Genomic DNA, 19,698 nt, shown 5'->3' on the forward strand with positions numbered 1-19,698 from the left:
AGCACAGCATGAAGTAGATAGAAGTGCATTGGATTGTGATATAAATAGATCCATTACGATAACCATAAATGCAACAAATCTTATGAGGAATTTGTAGAAAAACCCAAATCAACGGCAAAGCCGAAAGTCCTTGATGTCTAAGTAATGTTCTGTAGCAGGTGTGTTCCGAAGGGTGACGTTTTATGAAGTTGTAAAACCGGGAAAACACATTAATGAAGAACACTATCGACAACAACTCATCAAATTGTAGCGAACGATTGCCAAAAAACCACCGGAATTTTTTTTAATATCCGTACATACCATCTATAAAAATTCTATAAAGCCTTATTTAAAAATCCGAATATCTCGAGAAGTTTTAATGATAGCGATTTTGACCTTGGATCTTTTTTATAGCAAATAAAATTTCCTACAAATTCGTCATTTAAATTTTTCTATAGCTCCTGTCATTTACGAGATATATACAAAAAAATGGGAAATTCTTAGAAAAATCGGGTTTAGAGCCCCGTACTACCTCGCCGGTGTGAGCTATGACTTTGTTGCACTGGGCACTTTTATAGAGTGAACAATTCTGAGAAATATGCGTCTAAAATCAAAGCGACGCCATACAATACCTCTGATCTGTAGGAATTTAAAGATAAAAACTCACGACTGTAGTGTATTTTCTATGGAAAATTTTACAGGCCTTGGTTCAGTTCATAATGTTAATATTAAGAGCTAAAATTTTCAGGGAATTTTTTTAGGTTATTTCATAAGAAATTTCGTGACGGGAATGAAAAAAATTAATAGTTCAATAAAAAAAAACACCCTAATATATACATAACACCATTTATCTGGATAAGTTTTAGTTTTGATACAAACAACCGTTAGGTGAACTGAACTCCGGTATCAAATGAGCGTGTTTTTGAAATACTAATTTTGAATGGGAAAGTAAAGAAAAATACATTTTAGTTATTTTTGATCCATTGTTGTCATATTAACAGTTTTACCAGGTTTTAGAAGCTGATGATTTATCATACCTTTGCTCTTCTTTAAACGCATTAAATGGGTTCATGGGTTTCGAAATAGAATTTTTTATTGTCCTATTAATTTCTTTCAAGTTGAGTAATACTTTCGGAGAAGTCGGTTTGCAAGATTTCTCGAGAAGTATTCAACCGTTTTTCATGAAATTTTACAAATATCTTTGAGTTATAATTCTTAAACACTTGAAAGAAGGATTTTTTTCTATACAACTATTTGAAAACAAAAATTTCGTAAAATTTTCAATAAAATTTTTATTTTTTTTTGTAAAAATATCTGCCAAAAACCCAATTTTAAATTTCTATTTCCTTCGTTCAAGTTCTAAGTTCTAAATTTTCAAATTCCTAAATTTGATTCTGTTAACTTGCCAACGCGGCGCATATTTTTCCCGAGGGTCACCTTAAATGGCGTCGTAATGGCTGAGTTTAAAATATTTTTTTCCAAATATTTCATAATTTCTTTGTTAAAGGAATATGTTTGTAACAATAACAAATTCTAATAACATATTTCATTTTTTATATAAGAAAAAAATTGTTGAAAAAAGGCTGTTTTCTACCCGAGAGAACCCCTGCAACCGCTTAAACACAGTCTTTAATAGTTTGAAATTTTATTGCAAAAATCAGCGCAATTATAATTATGTAATGCAAAACAATGTTTGTATTTGCATATTTATACACTTGTGTCCGATTGACACCAATCTAGGTGCAGATGCACCGAAGAAGCCCCCAAAACTATGCTTAAGGCGCATAATGCAAACTATGCGTACACAAACTTGCACACACACACACACACATGTGTATAGTTTGTTTGCTTGCATGTGTGCCTGCATGCGCTCTCAGCTACTTTGGCGTGCACAGCTGTTTTTTGTTTGCTATTTTTAAACCAACAACAGTGAAGACATTGCGCCGAATTCACGCGCATATACAGCTAAGCGAATAATTGTATACAAGCGTTTGTGTGTGTGTGTGTGTTAGCTTAAAATAAAACGATTAAACTTGACTTGAAGCAGCACTTTAGCAGGCAATCGATAATTTATGTCGAAGCGAATCATTTTTTTAACATTGAAAGCGTCAAACAAGTACAAAAACAACAAGCGCAGCGGGGCAGCAACTACTGCAAAACCAACGCTCAGCAATGCAGCAGCAGCCTGCTTAAGTGCCACTAGAAGGAATAATGACGACAGGATTAGGCAATGTCAAAGTACTCGTGGAATTTATGTTAAGTGACTGCCGATGCAGCAGCAAATCATATGCAAGCAACAAGGCGCATGCTAGATAAGCAATTGTGTAGCCACACGAACACATACACACGCACATTTTCAATATGCGCCAATTAGCAAACAGCAGTTATAGTAGGAGATATAAGTAATTGGTATTCTATAAAGATTTTTGCTACGCACTTTGAACATACAAGGCAGAATTTACACGAATACAGTAGTGCAGCTAACGGTTTTCAACGTTTGGTGCATATTTCTTGAGTTATTGACTGTTAAATGTTATATTTGTGTATCTAAATGTTTAATAATATATGTACAGGTGTCAAGATTGAATATCGAAATCGTTAATAAAATTACGTCATTGCGCCGAATCCTTTCTCGTCAATGCAGGCGAGCGCTATGCATTAGCACTGAGCGCTTAATTTACGCTTTGAGCAGCTCACAAATGCTAACACTAAAGCAATGGAGGCAGGCACACACAAACATACAAGCATAGATATATATATATATATATTTATAGATTTACATACATATTTATATATATAATGGCATGCATACACGTTCCATACATACCTACCTAGTCTATGCGCCCGGAAGGAAAGTGCAAGCAAATTTCAGAGATTAAAAGTATTTTCCATCTCAGCGACGTAGCATTGCAACAACAATAACAACAACAGCAGCAGCGCCGTTGTCTCATCCGCATCCGTCAAGTGCCCACCACCGAGGCACACGCAGATGCCAATGAGTATCAGCACTCCAGCGCCCTGCAACGTATGTGCATTAGCTACTTACTGCTTAGCGACGAGCGTTGCATTGCTTCAGCTCTGCTGCACGGGCTGCGGATGCTTTTGTATCAGCTTCTGAATTTACTGGGTTTAAATTCAAATCTCAACGTCGTAACCGTCAGTCAGCGGCGGATGTTCAGCGCAATTAGACGTGCAAATCGAAAAGTGAAAGCAATTTCAAAGCGATTAAGGCAATCAAAAACTTGCTATAAAAATTGCTAAATTCCACAATTTTTTTTATTAAATAAAATGAGTTTCGTTTTCATAGAAATACAATAATTTCGAATATGTTTAGCAAATATTCGTGCTAAAAGCCAAAACGCGCTTTTGTTGTGGGAAAGCACTAAAGTACGCCTACGGTGTTACATAAGTTTGTCTGTGAAAAAATTGAAGTGTTTTCCAGAAGCTACTAGCTATAAAGCAATAATGAAAATATAGTAGTAATTGTTGTGCATTGCGATTTTGAAATTGGCAAATAGAACTTTCGCATATAAAAATTGCTCAATTTTGCATAACATATACGCTTCGGTAAGTTGAATAAGTAAACAAATTAAGTTAAAATAAATAATAAGAAAAGGTAAAAAACTGCGATAATAAAAACACTGAAGTTATTTTAACAATTGGTGTGAAAGTGGCAATATTTTTAATTGGTAGCACTAAAATCGAAATCTAAAAACAATAAAAAAAAATTTATGCATAATAATTTCTAGTAATTTTTGGTGAAAATGTTGGAAAATCTAGAAATACATATCTATGTTCGAATTTCGAAAGTTTTTTTGCATTTGATAAAAAAGAATTTACAACTTTACTAAAAATTTTTTGTCATTTGCTAATTTATATTTGAAAAATAATATAAGTAAATAGTTTCAAAATTTTATTTGGTAGTCGAAAAAGTCTTTTCGTATTTCTAATCAAACTTCAACTTATTTTTTATATTTATTAATAAATAAATAAACAAATATATATCATTTTGGTCGACCACTTTTTGCCATTTTCCGCTAGACACATTATTCCATCAGTGTAAAACATTCATCGAAATTTCGAAATTTCCAGAATGGAAGCGAGCGAAACCATTGTTGTGCTACGCGAACTGATGCAGCACCGTCTCCATAAAGTTCACAAATTTCATTGATTTCAAAAATTACAAAATACTTCGAATTTCTTCATTATTTTCAATCATTTTTGAACAGCTGTAACTTTTTTCAACTTCCTCAAATTTATTTTTTTTTTGTTTAAATGAAGCCCAAGATCTCACCTTTCCAACACTATATGGTATGACACAATGTGATTGGTAGCACGGGAGAAATACGACTGGAACGACATTTATTGATAAAATACGAAAAGACTTTTTCGACTAACATACATATACATATGTTCAAATTTCGAATTTTGATAAAAAAGCATTCAAAAATTTTACTCACCATTTTTATCATTTGGTGAACACGAAATTAATTTCAAACTTTTATTTTTTCATGGAGTTATGCGTACTTGAAGTAGACGGAGAAAGGGCCGTGTCCTCGTTACCATTATTCTACTTTTGTAGTAACTGAAAAATAAAACAATAATTAAAACTCGATTAGTACGAATGTCGTAACCCAAGTAACTAAAAACTATAAAAAATGATAAAATGGTGGCTACTTAAAAATAAAAGTCGACTTTTTTTTAATTTTCGAGCTTTGTCGAATTTTTTTAAAAATATTACAAATTTCAGTTTTTAAATATTTATTGCTTCATTTGATAGAGCGATATTTAAAGAATGTTGTGGCTATATTTAAAGCTCATCGGTCTATTATAACTTGATATAACTGCATCAAAAAAGTATTTTCGAAAGAAACGCGTTTATTATTCCACGTTAAGGGATAACATGGATTTCCTCGGGTAAAAACAGTTTTTTCAACTATTTTTTTCTCATATAAAAAATTAAATATTTTATTAGATTTTTTATTGTTACCAACATACACTATTAACAAAGAAATTCTGAAATTTTTGGAAAAAAATATTTTAAACTCGGCCATTGCGACGCCATTTTCGATGAAAATTTAAAAATTGTGATTTTGGAAGACATTTTTACAAAAAAAATGAAAATTTCGCAACAACTTTTTTTTCAAATAGTTGTAATCGAAAAAAATGCTTCCCCCAAATCTTTAAAAATTGTATTTCAAATACCTGTGGAAAATTTCATGAAGATCGATTGAGTAGTTCTCGCGTAATCTTGCCAACCGATTTCAAAAACACAGTTTCGAGAAAAACGCGTTGAAAGACGGCGCACTTAGCCAAGCTAGCCTCGAGCGCACAAGTTCTCAAGGCTGTGTTCCCGTAAATATTACTCAACTTGAAAACTTAAGCCAATTTTCTAGAGGTGTTGTAGAATTTAATAAAACAATAAAAAATTCGATTTTTTGATAACCGTAAACCCATGTAACCGCTTTAAGTTTCAGCTTGTTGCAGAATGCGCTAAACTAGACTAGTTGCCACTTAATAATAAATAATGTCAGTTTTGAAAAATTCCTTAGATAGATACTTTTGAATATTTAAACTATTGAATTTAAAAACAAAAATGTGTGGTCTTAAATAATTTTGAAGTTCCGTTATAAACCACAGATCTTTATAATGTGCTGAGATAGACTTGAAAAATGTTTTTGTGTGGAAAGAATTTTTAATTTTAATGCCAAATTGTTAGCGGAGCACATTTTTTAAACAGTTCAAAAGGCCTTCTTAGGCAATAAATTGGATTTTTAAGCCACTTTAAAGTAATTTTTTTACAAAAAAAACGACAAAAAATCGCATTTGGAAAATTTAATACCAGAAAACCTGTTGAAAAAAATTCTTTTGGAAATCATGAAATTCGAAACTCACTATAAAATAAAAATAAATTGTGGCACGCGTCGTATGAGTAACTTTATTTAGTGTCCAAAAAATCGAATAATTTCTCTTTCCAAGGTATAGCATGAACAAGGTATAGGAACATATATCAATAAATTTAATTATACATAAACAGCAAGTTGCTTTATTGAACGTCCAGGTTTATTTTTCTTGTTTGCTACAAAAATCTGTTTCAATATATTGCTGTTGTTTGCAGTAACTTAAAATATTCAACTCGGACAAAAAATTAAATTTAAACGCGAACATTTTAGTGCGATTATTTTTTACAACTTTTGACGTAAATTAACCCAGCAACACCATCAAAAACAAGTGTTTATCGATAGTATAGTGAATGGAGATCGTAGATCAAAAATCGATTGTTCTTCTGGAAACTATTGATGCTGTGAACAAAATGATAAAGCAAAATCATGAGATTAAGACAACGGTAGACATCAGTGGTTCCAGCACACATTTAATATTTCATAAACGATTATAGCTTCGGAAATAATTTGACTGTACAAAATTTCGTGCACGTTGGATCCACACAATTTATTAATAACAATTTGTCGATCGCTATAAACAAGGCTCATGTCAATTGGTCGATTGAAATGTAAGCGGTGCTTCGAAATACGTGTATAACATCGTAACAGCTGATAAATTTTGGATATACGCACATGATCCCTAAAGTAAACAGTAGTCGATGGTACGAGTGTTTTCAGAAACCACTTCCAAGCAAATAGCTCCCTACTTTTTGGAAAAACTGAACATGTCACAACCATACCACTGGAACAACGCAGTACAGTAAGCTCTGAGTATGGAACCTTTTGTTTGCCAGTTGTCATTCAAGAAATCTGGAAAACCAACCGTCGAATAGCCCTAACTTGACACAATGTGATGGTTTTCAAATTTGATTGTTTTGCAGACGCCGCTTGAAGTTTTAGCTTTCACGCTCAAAGAAATTATCCAACGTAAACAAGTTTTTTTTTTTCAATTGAAACCAATTCATCAATTCATCATATTTCTATTTCTTTCTTTGGGTTTACGGGTTTCAAAAAATCGATTTTTTGTATTGTCTTATTAAATTCTCCAACATCTCTAGAATATTGTCCTAAATTTTCAAGTTTGTCCTAGTAATAGTTTCGGAGATACAGCCTAGAGAGCTTTTGCGCTTGAGGCTAGCTAGGTTAAGTGTGCCGTCTCTAAACGCGTTTTTCTCGAAACTGTGTTTTTGAAGTCGGAAATCGCCACGACATTTTCACTGAAATTTTAATTCTTTTTTGTAAAATTGTCTGCCAAAAATCCAATTTTCAGTTTTTTCCTTCTTCCTGAAAGGAGTTATCCTGCCAATGCGGGCGTATCTTTTTTCCGAGGGGTCGCCGGAAATGACGTCGCAGTGGCCGAGTTTAAAATATTTGTTTTCCAAAAAATTCAGAAGTTCTTTGTAAATAGTGTGTGTTTGTAACAGTAAAGAATTCGAATATAATACTTCATTTTTTATATGAGTAAAAAATGTTGAGAAAAGGCTCTTTTTTAGCCGAGGGAACCCATGTAACTGCTTAAGCTACTACTATATATTTTCAAGTTTAAAAAATGGTATACTTCAAATAATAATATTTTTTTTCCTAAAATCAATGCGTTAAAAGTTATGCGCAGTTTAAACCAAATGCACATTAACAGAGGTGCCTCATAGGCAAATGCTGTGTTGCTCATACGTCATGGTGTACTCATAATGCAAATTTGTTTAAATAGCATGTTTTTGCCTACGCCCGAGCAATTTTTTGTTCAAAGTGTCCTTGCGGTTTGCTTACGTTTTTGAATGTCGATTTTCTCGCAACTTTTTTTTCGCCAATACCTAATCGGCACTGCTGGCATCGTTGACGCTAGACAACGACCCCAACACATACTCAAGTCGACCTCCGAGACAACGTTGATGCGAGCATCACCGCATTTCATGCCATGACAATGCGCCATAAAAGCGCATACAGATACTTGTGGCGGCCACTCTAGTCAAGTGGTTTTAATTGTGAATTAAGTCGCTATTGTGACCGTCACACAGCTGCAAGAAGGTCTAGTGCAAACCACAAACCTTGCCAAGACTTCCAGCCTTTGGCGATGAGGAAATATGCGTCGTTGACTTTTATTATAATTTTTTGTTGTTTTTGTTTTTGTTTTTTCTTTTTGTGTTTGAATTCATTTGAATATTTCTCTCAATATTTTATACTTAGACATATTTATGAACGCATTCGACGTAATTTGACTTTGTGTGTGTATGATTTATATGTATGTGAATTTTAGTAAGACATGCATGTATGCTTGTATGTGTGTATACGTGTGTGATTGAAAATCTTTGCATGCCTTGATACTATTTCTGGATCTGCGCGAACTATCCATATAATTACGCAGCTGTCAAGGTAATTCCTCATTGTTAATGAATATTTTGTTATTTCCGTTTTCAATTCGATTGTCATTGTCAGTGACACTGGTTGAAAGGATTTTGAAATTATTGCCGCCGTCTTAGGCATTACTTCAAGGGTAAATTTTGAGGTTAGCGATTTCCTATTTACATTTTCTACTTACTAGGCCCTCCCTTACCTTGACAGTGTGTGACTAATATTTGCACAAAGTAAAATAATAATAAAATACTTAGCTTGGGAAAATGAAAAGGTTAAGACTTTGACTTAATTAATCACTGATCAATTATTTAATATTGTTTCTGAGACACTGATGGAAGTCAAGAAGTAATAAAGATTTGACTATGAGAGGTAAATATTTTGTTAGGTGTTTGGAATTAAATTTATATTGTCCGTCATTCGATTAGTACTCTTTTTTAATATTAGGGGAAACGTCGAAAGCCCGAGTGCAGAACTTTAATCTGCTAAATCTAACCTGCTTCGCTCTTCCACAGAACCACCAATTAAGTATTACTTCGTGGGAGGGACAGGCCATTTAAGTCTCCTCTTTTTTTTGGTCGACCACTTTTTGCCATTTTTCCGCTAGAGGCAATTTTCCATCAGTGTAAAACTTTTCTGATTTCTCAGCGAAAAACTGCGACAACTAATTTTCACAGGGTTCTCTTGAAGCCAACTTTACTCCATTAAGGGAGTTCTGCATTGACCGAAACAAATGGTAGTCCGATGGTGCAAGGTCAGGGCTATATGGTGGATGCATCAAAACTTTCCAGCCAAGCTCTCCCAGTTTTTGCCGAGTCATCAAAGATGTGTGTGGTCTAGCGTTGTCCTGATGGAAGACGAAGCCCTTTCTGTTGATCACTTTTGGCCGTTTTTTTGCGATTGCTTGCTTCAATCCCATCAGTTGTCGACAGTAAAATGTAGAATCAATCGTTCGACCAGACTTGAGCAGCCCATAGTGGATGATTCCTTTCCAATCCCACCAAATACTCAGCATAACTTTTCGAAGCGTCAATCCTGGTTTTGTGTTCATTTGTTGAGCTTCAACACGTTTGGACCATCATCTTTTTCGCACATTATTGTCGTATTCGATACACTTTTCGTCTCCTGTTACCTTACGTTTCAAAAATAGTTCAATTTCATTTCATTTCAGCTAAGAATCCCAGATGTTAATTCAGTTCATTAAATTTTTCACAGATAATTCATGTGGTATCCAAATACCCTGCTTCTTTTGTAGCCAGTCTTTTTTAAATGGTTTAAAACCCTTTGATGATGAATGTTATGTTCCTTAGCAATGTCATAGCTGCTTATGTGACGGTCCTGGTCAAACTTTTCCATAATTCCATAGACTTTTTCAACGATAGGTCGACCAGAGCGAGGTGCATCTTTCAAGTCGAAATTTCCAGAACGGAACCGAGTGAACGACTGCAACGACATCTATTGACAAAATACGAAAAGATTTTTTCGACTGCCTAGTATTTGTATATAAAGTTTGCCAGGAAGCTTGCATCACCTAGAAAGAAAGAACGCATATCCATAAGATCGTTTGTCAAAATCTAAATCTACTAAAATTATACAAACTAAAATCAAGCATACAGTTGCCATGCAAACTAACCAATCGAAATCAAGTTCTTGTATTGGAACCTTGTTTATTTGACGAAACATCTTCACGAAATTTGACAAAGATTATTGTCCTGAGTAAGGCTATATCTCCAAACATATTGTTCAAATTGGATCGCTATAGCATATAACCGCTATACAAACTGGCCGATCAAGTTCTTGTGTGGAAAACTTTTTTATTTGACACGATATATGTATGTAGTTACTAGAAATTTAATAAAGACTATTGTCCAAGGCAAGGCTATTATCTCCGAACAAGTATTAAGATCGGATCACTACAGCAAATTTTCAAAATCAAAACCAATCAAAATCAAGAACCAGATCTTTTTAAAGCTTGTATGCTACAAGAAATGCATCTATAAAGGGTTTTATAGCTTCGATGCAGCCGAAGTTAACATTTTTTCTTGTTTTACATATGTTATTTTTTGTTTAACAAATCCTTTTCTTTTCTTACAGTTATGGAATATCAAATATTTCTCTTGGTAATATTTTCAATATGTTTAGAGAAATTCACAACGGGCGAATACCAGTAAGTTAACACTGTTGCTAATATTTTTCGTTTCTTGAACTAATCATCAACAATCTTCTACACAACACAAATGAAAGGCAAAGCTTAGCGATAACAGATATTTTGCCCGAGGACATAAAACGATATGATAAAATGCGTCCGCCCAAAAAGGATGGACAACCAACAATTGTTTATTTTCACGTCACCGTAATGGGTCTCGATTCGATCGACGAGAATTCTATGACTTATGTAGCGGATGTGTTTTTTGCACAAACCTGGAAAGATCATCGCTTGCGACTGCCCGAGAACATGACACAAGAGTACAGATTACTAGAAGTCGATTGGCTAAAGAATATGTGGCGACCCGATTCATTCTTCAAGAATGCCAAATCAGTGACTTTTCAAACCATGACAATTCCTAATCACTACATGTGGTTGTACAAGGATAAGACCATACTTTATATGGTGAAGCTAACACTGAAATTGTCATGCATCATGAATTTCGCCATTTATCCACATGATACACAAGAATGCAAACTGCAGATGGAAAGTTGTAAGTTCATACTAACGCAAAAGCATTACTAATTTGTTAAATTAATTACTGATGTTTGTATTTTTTATTTGTATTTTTCAAAAAGTATCACACACAACAGACGACATGATCTTTCAGTGGGATCCTACAACGCCTTTAGTAGTAGATGAAAACATCGAATTGCCACAAGTGGCGCTGATACGAAATGAAACGGCAGGTTGGACAGAAACATGTAAACTTAAAAGTATACTCTTATAATTTACACTCTATTCTCACAGATTGCACTCAAGTGTATTCGACAGGCAATTTCACTTGTCTCGAAGTCGTTTTTACGCTCAAACGTCGCCTCGTCTACTATGTTTTCAACACTTATATACCGACTTGTATGATTGTTATAATGTCCTGGGTCTCGTTTTGGATCAAGCCAGAAGCTGCGCCAGCGCGTGTTACATTAGGCGTCACCTCGCTGTTGACCTTGTCCACGCAACATGCGAAGTCGCAATCATCTCTGCCGCCGGTTTCCTACTTAAAGGCGGTCGATGCATTCATGTCCGTTTGTACGGTATTTGTTTTTATGGCGCTAATGGAATATTGTCTAATAAATATTGTGTTGAGTGACACGCCCATACCGAAACCAATGGCCTATCCGCCGAAACCAGTACCGGAGGGTGCGAAAAAAGAACCAGAAAAACCGCCAGCCACAGCTCCCACACCGGCACCAGCGATCACACCCGCCAAAGTGGTGCCGGACGAAAAGATAGAGAAAATTGAGAAAATATTCGACGAAATGACCAAAAATAAGCGGGTGAGTAAAAATAAATGGTAAGAGAAGTGTCATTGCATCATATGTCATCATATGCGAAACTGAAACTTGAAACAATGTATTATTGTAATTTACAAGAGAAGCAAACATGGTCATTATTATCGTAGACTTATCAAACAACCTTCCTGACGACCTGTTAATTCAGGGAAGAGTTAAGGTTTCAAGGTAAAAAACTTTTTGTGCGAATTAATTCATGGATCGAGTAATTTTATTCGAATCTTTTTCACATTATTGAGCACACTTTTGACAATGTAGGGTATCTTGAAACCCTAACCCCTCCCTTAAAAAAATTATTGTATTAAAGAATTTTAGTAAAATTAAGTTATCATTGAAGATAATTAAATTTTCAAGAGTATTTATGTCAGGAAAATTATTATCATGAACCCTCCTGCCATCCCAGCTGTTCAGAGCTACAAAAGTCTTGTCTCTTCAACACATATAAAACGAACAATAGTATTTGCTTCTAAGACTATACCTTCCTCCAAAAGGTTACAATGTCTCTCAGATTGAAGTTCAGAGAATATTGATCTCACCATATAAACAGATATGTTTGATTCATATTGATTATTATTTTATTTCATACTAATAAAATACGTTACTTTATGAGTTGCAATGTTTGTTACTTCTTCACGACTAAACGCCGGAAGGGATTTTAATAAAATTTGTTAGAGAATTAGTCGACACTTTGGATTTACACATAAACTACGTTTTACTCTGAGAAAATATCTTATTCTTAAGGAAAATCAATGAAAATGAATTCACGGAATATGTTTGGGGAACTTTGTACACAATGTTTTAAATTAAAACGTTTTCTAACCTTCTGAGAATCATATTTCAAGTTAAAACCATATAAACTATAGCTATAGCTGACAGTTCCATAACAACATAACCTATTTAGTTACATATCTCTGGCTACAACATAATTTTCTTAAATGACACGCTTTACAGGTTGTGCACACACGTCGTGTTGTTCGACCGCCACTCGACGCCGATGGTCCTTGGATACCGCGTCAAGAATCGCGCATAATACTCACCCCAACTATTGCGCCACCTCCACCGCCGCCACCGCCAGAGCCTGAGCCGCCTAAACCAAAGCTTACGCCACAGCAAGAGCGTCTGAAGCGTGCCATTTATATTGATCGCACATCGAGGGTACTCTTCCCGGCGCTATTCGCCGGTCTCAACGCCATTTATTGGATCATATTTTATGAATATCTATAAGCACAAACCAACATACTTATGGTACATACCAAATGTACAGCTGCTATGGCTCATCTACATACATACAAATGCATTCTCCTCTGCAATTGAGAGGTGAATGATGAGTATGATTTGTGGTTTTAACTCAACTCGTTAGATTAAGTGACATACAGTAATGTATAAATATATGTATGTACGAGTAACTGTAAACAAAGAATATGAAAAATATGTAGATAATGTTGTAGTGTTAATGAACGGAAGTAGAAAATTTTATTCCAATCAATTTGCCAAAGCAAGTTAATCAAAACTAGTGTGTGTATACATACTTATATAATAAATATGTATGTATGTTAACTAGCGGTAATATGTATAAATACTTATATAAGCTTGAAATAAGTTAATGAGCAGCGTGCTCTTTGTGAAATTCTTATGTTCATAAATAATAAAGCCTTAAATCTTCAAATTCTTAAGTTTGTGAAACATTTTTCTTTCTTACAAACACTTTACATTGAATAGTAAACCGTTATAAACCTAACGGCATATATTTATTATAAGCTCTAAGTTATCATAATTAATGTATGAAATCATTTATCACTAATTTTTAATGTAATAATTGATTTAGATTGCATTTTATAAGCTAATAGAAGTTGTTATTGCGAAAACTGTATTAAATTGTAACGAATTTTAAAAGTATATATTAATTGTGATAATAATTAATGAATATGTGTACATTTCTGACTAGTGCCAAATAAAAAACAAACGCTTAAAGACAAAGTCAGTGTGTAATGCATTTATTACGGCATATTTTCTTTATGCTGTATGCCATGTATCAAGAAACGATTTTTTACCATTTGATCAAATTTGACCCGGACTGACAAATATAACGAGTTTTTCAATAGGGACGCTACAAAAGTAGATCGATTGGGAAAGCAAACGACGCCATATTTTTCCCGATCTTTTGACATTTCTTTTCGGTAAGGCTTGCCATTTCAGCTTGGAAAGATATCGATCCAACAATGAGTCGAATTTATTAAAATTTACTACCGAAATTCAGAGTCAGTGGCCTCAAATTTAAGAGTACTATATGTCCAATTTATGGTTGTCATAATTGTCCTGTCAGATTAACAATTGAACGTCTAGTGGAAAAATTTAAATCCCCTGGCACAGTACAAAATATTCCCGTGCCAGTGATACAAAGAAGTGTCCGTGATTGTTGGGAATGTTGCTGCCGCATCAATTGAAGACGACCCAAACCAGTCTCTCACACGTCTTTCTCAAGCGTTGGGCATCTCTGTGACGTCGTTGTAGCGAATTTTGCGAAAAAATCTTGGCCTACATCCTTACAAGATCAAGAACTGAAGCCGCTTGACCACCGGAATCGTCGTATGTTCCTGAATTGGGCTGAGCAACAACTTAAAAATGTTTCGGATTTTCATCGAAAAATCATCTTCATCTTCATGAGGCTTATTCTGGCTGAATGGCTTCGCCAATAAGTAAAATACATATGTATGTATGTGTAATTGGTAAAAAAAAAGATTGCGGTTTGGTGAGTTTTATGGGCCGCCGACTTCATTAGGGCGTACTTCTTGAATATATGAATATTTATTATACACTTGAAACATGTCACTACAGAATGTAATAGTTTTGTGGTTTCGAACTTGCTGGTGACTTTATACTGCGGATATCAGCCAATATGTGAGAGCGTGTTTTTCTTATAACGGTACACATTTGTGCTTAAAATCAATAAAATCGGGTGAAAACTCGCCCTAGACCACATATGTATAACTAACAAGACTTATCTACTTGAAGGTACTTCCCAGGCTTTAATCCTTGCAAGTTACAAGAGTATATATTTTTCGGTTATACCCGAATTTAGTTCTTCCTTACTTGTTATTATTTAATATTTATTTTTTAAATATGAACGTATATACACACACCAATCTATAGGAAGATAAAATTAAAGGTGCAGTTAGTAACATACGATGAAATTATTAGCGCGAACGAAGATTTTTTCGTTCGTTCGTCACTAACAATTGAATAAATTCCAACGCACATTTGAAAAACTATAAAAGAATAGTAAATATATTTTTAACAGTCTCACGAGTTGTTCAAAAATATTAAATTGCACCGTTTTGACTAGAAAATATAAAAAAAACATAAAACCGGGAAAACGATGGTTTGCCACAAACATCTAAACGTTTACGGCAGCATTCTACGTGCGACACTAACTGAGGCATAACATAACTGCAATTGATTAGTGTAAAATTTGCTGAGAGTTTGAAGATTGGTTGGTAGACAAAATTCGTAAACAAATTGAAATCGGACTTATCAAAGTCAAGACTATTATATTAAAATACTTCTAAATATTACATAAAAAATGTTTCGGACTTTGCAACTTTGTTCGCGCATCTTGGTGCGTAAGCAATCAATGCCAATACCTGTTCAACTGTAAGTTTCGCAAAAATTTTCCACTTCACGTACTTGCATACAAACGTAATTATGTAAATATAATATTTATCTGTTTTAAGATCGGCGAATTTCGTAACGGCGTTAAAAGGCGTGGATGTATCGGATCCGAAATATACCATGGATCAAGGTTAAACCGCAATAATACTTTTAACTATTTATGCTTACAAATTACATACTTATGTATATACAAAACTATACAACTATTACAGTTAGGAGTGAGATAATACAGCACTTGGGTTTAGAAAGAGGCTACCATCCCATACCAAAAAGTCGCGAACATTTACTAAAGTATACGCCAAAACCAGAGGATTTACCAGCGCGTGCAATGCAGGATTCATTCACATCCGCACTACTACCGTTAAGCACTGATTTGAGATTACAGGATAATTATGTCTCCCACTTGGGAAACGTACGAATGGGCCGTTTAATGGAAGATTTAGACGCGTTTGCAGGTACACAGTTCACTTAATATTTAAACATATCGTAGAAAGTGCGTTCTTGTATTTAATTGAATTTAGTAATTATTCGAAAATTGAAAAAACACCAATTAAAATGTACTTAGTAAATAATTATATTAAATTCTTTTAGTGTGGGTCTGTCATCAGCACATCAAAGTGCCCAACTTGCCAGCGAATGTTGATCTCCCATACACATTCGTTACTATTTTGGTGGACAAGATTACTTTTAGCAACTTGACAACGGATGTCAAAGAAGATATACGCATTTCCGGCCATGTATCTTGGGTAGGACGAAGTTCAATGGAAATTGTTGTTTGGTTAGAACAAAAATACCAAGGCGTATATAAAAAGATAACACGTGCACTTTTTCTAATGGCTGCACGAAATGCTACTAATACTGGAGCAGCTCCGGTCAATCCCATTACACCAGCTACGGAGGAAGAGAAACAGATTCTTTCCGGTGGTGAGGCACGCAAAAAACGTCGCCAATTGATACAAGCGCAATCTATATTTAAAGTTGAACCCAATGATTTCGAACAAAGTTTAATGTATGATATCTACAAGCGAACAACACACACTAACACCATGGAGTTAAACAAACGATGGCTTCCCTCAAATGCACGTTGGATGTCTGAATGGAGTACAGTTACAACAATACCATCATTCCCGGATAATCGTAATGCACATAATACTGTCTTCGGTGGATTTCTGATGCGTTTAGCTCTAGAAAACAGTTGGACCGCTGCTTATCTCTACTGTGGTACTCGTCCCAAATTAACGCATATTTGCGATATAAGTTTTGAGAAGCCGGTGCCAGTTACATCTTTTATAAAATTGACCTCCTACATAGTTTATACCGAAATGAATTATGTACAAATAATGACAGTTGCTGATGTCTTAGACACAAGTGGTGGTCAAGTAACTACAAATTTATTTTATAGTACTTATAAAGCTAACGATTCAGTACATGCGATACTGCCACGATCCTATCATGAAACTATGTGGTATATACAAGGCAGACGCAAGTTTAAATATGCCTTAGGATTGGAATAAATAGATTAACCACAATCTGTAGAATCTCCTTAAAGATGCTAAACATGAGATTTATTTTGGAATGCTTGTTTATTTATGTTTTGAACGACTATTAGCTAATGTACCTACGATTTTTTTTATGCTAACATATGTACTATATACGACTATTTATTTGTTTAATGTATGTATATGTTTACAGATGTAAGCGAAATCGAGCCGTTATAAAAAATAAAGTGCAACAATACAATGAAATATTAAATTTGTTTAAATTTGATATACATATAGTGGCTGTTGCTTGTAGTAGCCAATAAAAATAGACATTTCATCTAATTTTCGAAGTTGATTTAACCTTGCTACAAAGCTACCCAAAAAAATATCAAATTGCTTGTTCTACGCTTACAGCTGTTTTGGTGCACACTTATAAAGTCATTATAAATTTACAGCTAAAATTGCTTACAATAAATTTAGAAGTTCGTTTTTTCTATATCTCTTTCCTGCTTTTGCCATCGCTGAAATAAAAGTATTTATTTTAAAATGTGAACCATTTCAAATAACTTCTTATGTAGAAATCAACTTTTTAACACAAAAAAAATTATATTTTCTTCCTTATCTTTTATTAATAACGATGCGAATTTCGATCTAAATATTATTCCCCGTTGAATTTAAACAATTAGTATTCCAATTTTTAAAAATTTTATATTTTTATCTTTTAGTTTGTGTTGACATAAAAATTAAAAAACGGAAATCCTACAGAAAACCTGAATGTTGTTGAACATTCATACACTTTACCCTAATGCGATATTTAAAATCGCAAGCGATGAGGGTATTGCGATGAGTGCAAAGCAAACATATTTTGCAGATATTTCTTGAAGAATTTGCCTTCTGGGTGTGCCTTGATAGCTTTCAACACAGCAGCATCAACTTCCTTCTGATCCTTCTTGCGTTGTTCGTTGGGAACGAAACGTTCCTTCTTGACAGCGAAGATATCGCCTTCACCAGATTTCTTGTCCTTCTTGATTTTCAAGCGACGGAAATAGGCATCATTCAAGTGTTCTGGGACTTTCAAGTCACCCAAATTCACTTTAGAAGATGTGCCAATAACGAAGCGCTGTGAAATGCGACGCAATGGGCAGGAGTTCAATGCAAATGGACCAGTTACCAGCAACAGTCCAGAGCTCAACACCTTCAACAACACAACACGTTTGCCTTGGTGACGGCCTGCCAACAAAATCAGCACACGTCCAGGGGTGAGATTGCGACGAATGTTGCGCTTGTGGTTGCTGAACAGCGACTTAGCTGGACGCTTCTTAACGAAACGTTTGGTTGGGTAATTAGCCTTAGGTTTCTTCAGGTATACGGTACGTTCACCACCGTTTTTAGGTCCATTGATCTTCTTCACCTTCTTGATGGGTTGCTTGGTTTTAGGTACGATTGGCTGCTTTACATTCTTCAAACGATAGAGAGCACGACGTTTGTACATCTGAAATTTAACAGAAAAAAAATTATATGACGTTATAATCAACTTAAAATAAAGGTGTTATTTTTAATGTTAGTTTATGTACACATGTTGGCAAACAACCTAAACACATTTTTGACACTCGACATCCAAGTTTAAATGTACGCACCAGACACTTTTCGAAATAGTTTAGCTTCAATAATATATTCAGAAAAATGGATCACTTAAATATATATGTTCCAATTAGAACCCACGCAATGTGGTTCTATAGCACAGACGCACAATAAAGCCATCCCCTCCCACAGGCGTTGTACTAACATTTTAAATGTCTTTTTCTCAATCACATTTTCACAGTTTTTACCTGGCTCTTGGAGTAACGAAGAATTCCTCCACTCAGATATTTGTTCACCGGGTGTTTATGGTTCTTTTTGCCCGTTTTCGCGGATTTTTTTGCATTTTCGACGGGTGCCATCTTGGAAAACACGTGTACACCGCAAAGAAATTAATGTAGAAAGGAAGGTTAGGCGCGACAGTGTTGCCAAATCCGTCAAAAAGTTTGACATATGTCAAATTGGCCGCCATTGTTGTTTCGGAGTAAAGCTCAAAATGTCGACAGATGGCACTATAATATTATTTATTCACGGTGAAACATAAATATAAATAAATAAAAATATATTACTACCATTATATAGTTTTATTCCTTTATAAAGAAATGTCTATATATAAAAAAATTATAGACTATCATATCGGTCAAGGAGAAAGAATATTTTGATTTTATATTTAATGGCGGAATTTTCGATAAGAAGCTCTTAAAAAAATAATTAAAAACGGTAGAAATTTATGAATATATTTAAGGTTCAATATATTATTAAATAAAAACGTAGAATAAATAAATTATTATTTAGAATTCTTTAATGCTTAAAATATGAAAAAATTTCAGTTATTAGCAGTTTTATACGTGTCTATTAACGAAAGCCCCCAGCGTTAGCTGTGCTAGGTGATTATCTAACAATACAATTTAAATTTTTTAATCAGCACTAGGTTATGACGGGTACCGCAATACAAATTTACTCCGAGACATATATGTATGTATATATATACAGTATAACTCTTGCTGGGACATGGAACAAGTTGTGGGTCGATTTTTCCAATTCTAGATAAAATAAGCTGACTTTCTGTAGGTACTGTCTTGCATTTCTTAAATATGGTACTTCACACTCACAACAATTAGTCCATGGTAATAAAATTCAATTGTATAATCAATTAAAATAACAATGGGAAAATATTATGCAAAAAGACACCTTTCAAATTT

General features: G+C 34.3%; 3 protein-coding genes across 3 annotated transcripts; 2 read left to right on the plus strand and 1 right to left on the minus strand.

Annotated features, from left to right (window-relative positions):
• Positions 1 to 3,129: 3,129 nt before the first annotated feature.
• Positions 3,130 to 13,739, plus strand: LOC105231633 (glycine receptor subunit alpha-4). Its single transcript, XM_011213039.4, has 6 exons — positions 3,130 to 3,546; positions 10,365 to 10,437; positions 10,515 to 10,969; positions 11,055 to 11,165; positions 11,227 to 11,753; positions 12,720 to 13,739. Exons 2-6 carry the CDS (start codon positions 10,367 to 10,369, stop codon positions 12,990 to 12,992), a joined length of 1,437 nt encoding a protein of 478 aa, XP_011211341.1. The 5' UTR covers positions 3,130 to 3,546; positions 10,365 to 10,366; the 3' UTR covers positions 12,993 to 13,739.
• A 1,461-nt stretch (positions 13,740 to 15,200) lies between these two features.
• LOC105231632 (acyl-coenzyme A thioesterase 9, mitochondrial) lies at positions 15,201 to 17,182 on the plus strand. The gene is made up of 4 exons (XM_011213038.4): positions 15,201 to 15,419; positions 15,500 to 15,567; positions 15,650 to 15,892; positions 16,029 to 17,182. Exons 1-4 carry the CDS (start codon positions 15,349 to 15,351, stop codon positions 16,949 to 16,951), a joined length of 1,305 nt encoding a protein of 434 aa, XP_011211340.2. The 5' UTR covers positions 15,201 to 15,348; the 3' UTR covers positions 16,952 to 17,182.
• A 424-nt stretch (positions 17,183 to 17,606) lies between these two features.
• Positions 17,607 to 18,909, minus strand: LOC105231631 (60S ribosomal protein L6). The gene is made up of 2 exons (XM_011213037.4): positions 18,748 to 18,909; positions 17,607 to 18,410 (listed from the first exon to the last, which is right to left on the minus strand). The coding sequence occupies exons 1-2, from the start codon at positions 18,856 to 18,858 to the stop codon at positions 17,733 to 17,735; spliced, it is 789 nt and encodes a 262-aa protein (XP_011211339.1). The 5' UTR covers positions 18,859 to 18,909; the 3' UTR covers positions 17,607 to 17,732.
• Positions 18,910 to 19,698: the final 789 nt, after the last annotated feature.

This window comes from Bactrocera dorsalis, chromosome 2 (genome assembly GCF_023373825.1).
Source record: "Bactrocera dorsalis isolate Fly_Bdor chromosome 2, ASM2337382v1, whole genome shotgun sequence".
Taxonomy (NCBI): domain Eukaryota; kingdom Metazoa; phylum Arthropoda; class Insecta; order Diptera; family Tephritidae; genus Bactrocera; species Bactrocera dorsalis.

Coding starts and splice junctions, on each gene's coding strand:
- LOC105231633 (XM_011213039.4), top strand. CDS start 10,367: ATGGAATATCAAATATTTCTCTTGGTAATATTTTCAATATGTTTAGAG. Junction 10,970..11,054: donor CAAACTGCAGATGGAAAGTT/GTAAGTTCATAC, acceptor TTTTTCAAAAAG/TATCACACACAACAGACGAC. Junction 11,754..12,719: donor AAATGACCAAAAATAAGCGG/GTGAGTAAAAAT, acceptor CACGCTTTACAG/GTTGTGCACACACGTCGTGT.
- LOC105231632 (XM_011213038.4), top strand. CDS start 15,349: ATGTTTCGGACTTTGCAACTTTGTTCGCGCATCTTGGTGCGTAAGCAA. Junction 15,420..15,499: donor ATGCCAATACCTGTTCAACT/GTAAGTTTCGCA, acceptor ATCTGTTTTAAG/ATCGGCGAATTTCGTAACGG. Junction 15,893..16,028: donor AGATTTAGACGCGTTTGCAG/GTACACAGTTCA, acceptor AAATTCTTTTAG/TGTGGGTCTGTCATCAGCAC.
- LOC105231631 (XM_011213037.4), bottom strand. CDS start 18,858: ATGGCACCCGTCGAAAATGCAAAAAAATCCGCGAAAACGGGCAAAAAG. Junction 18,411..18,747: donor TTCGTTACTCCAAGAGCCAG/GTAAAAACTGTG, acceptor GTTAAATTTCAG/ATGTACAAACGTCGTGCTCT.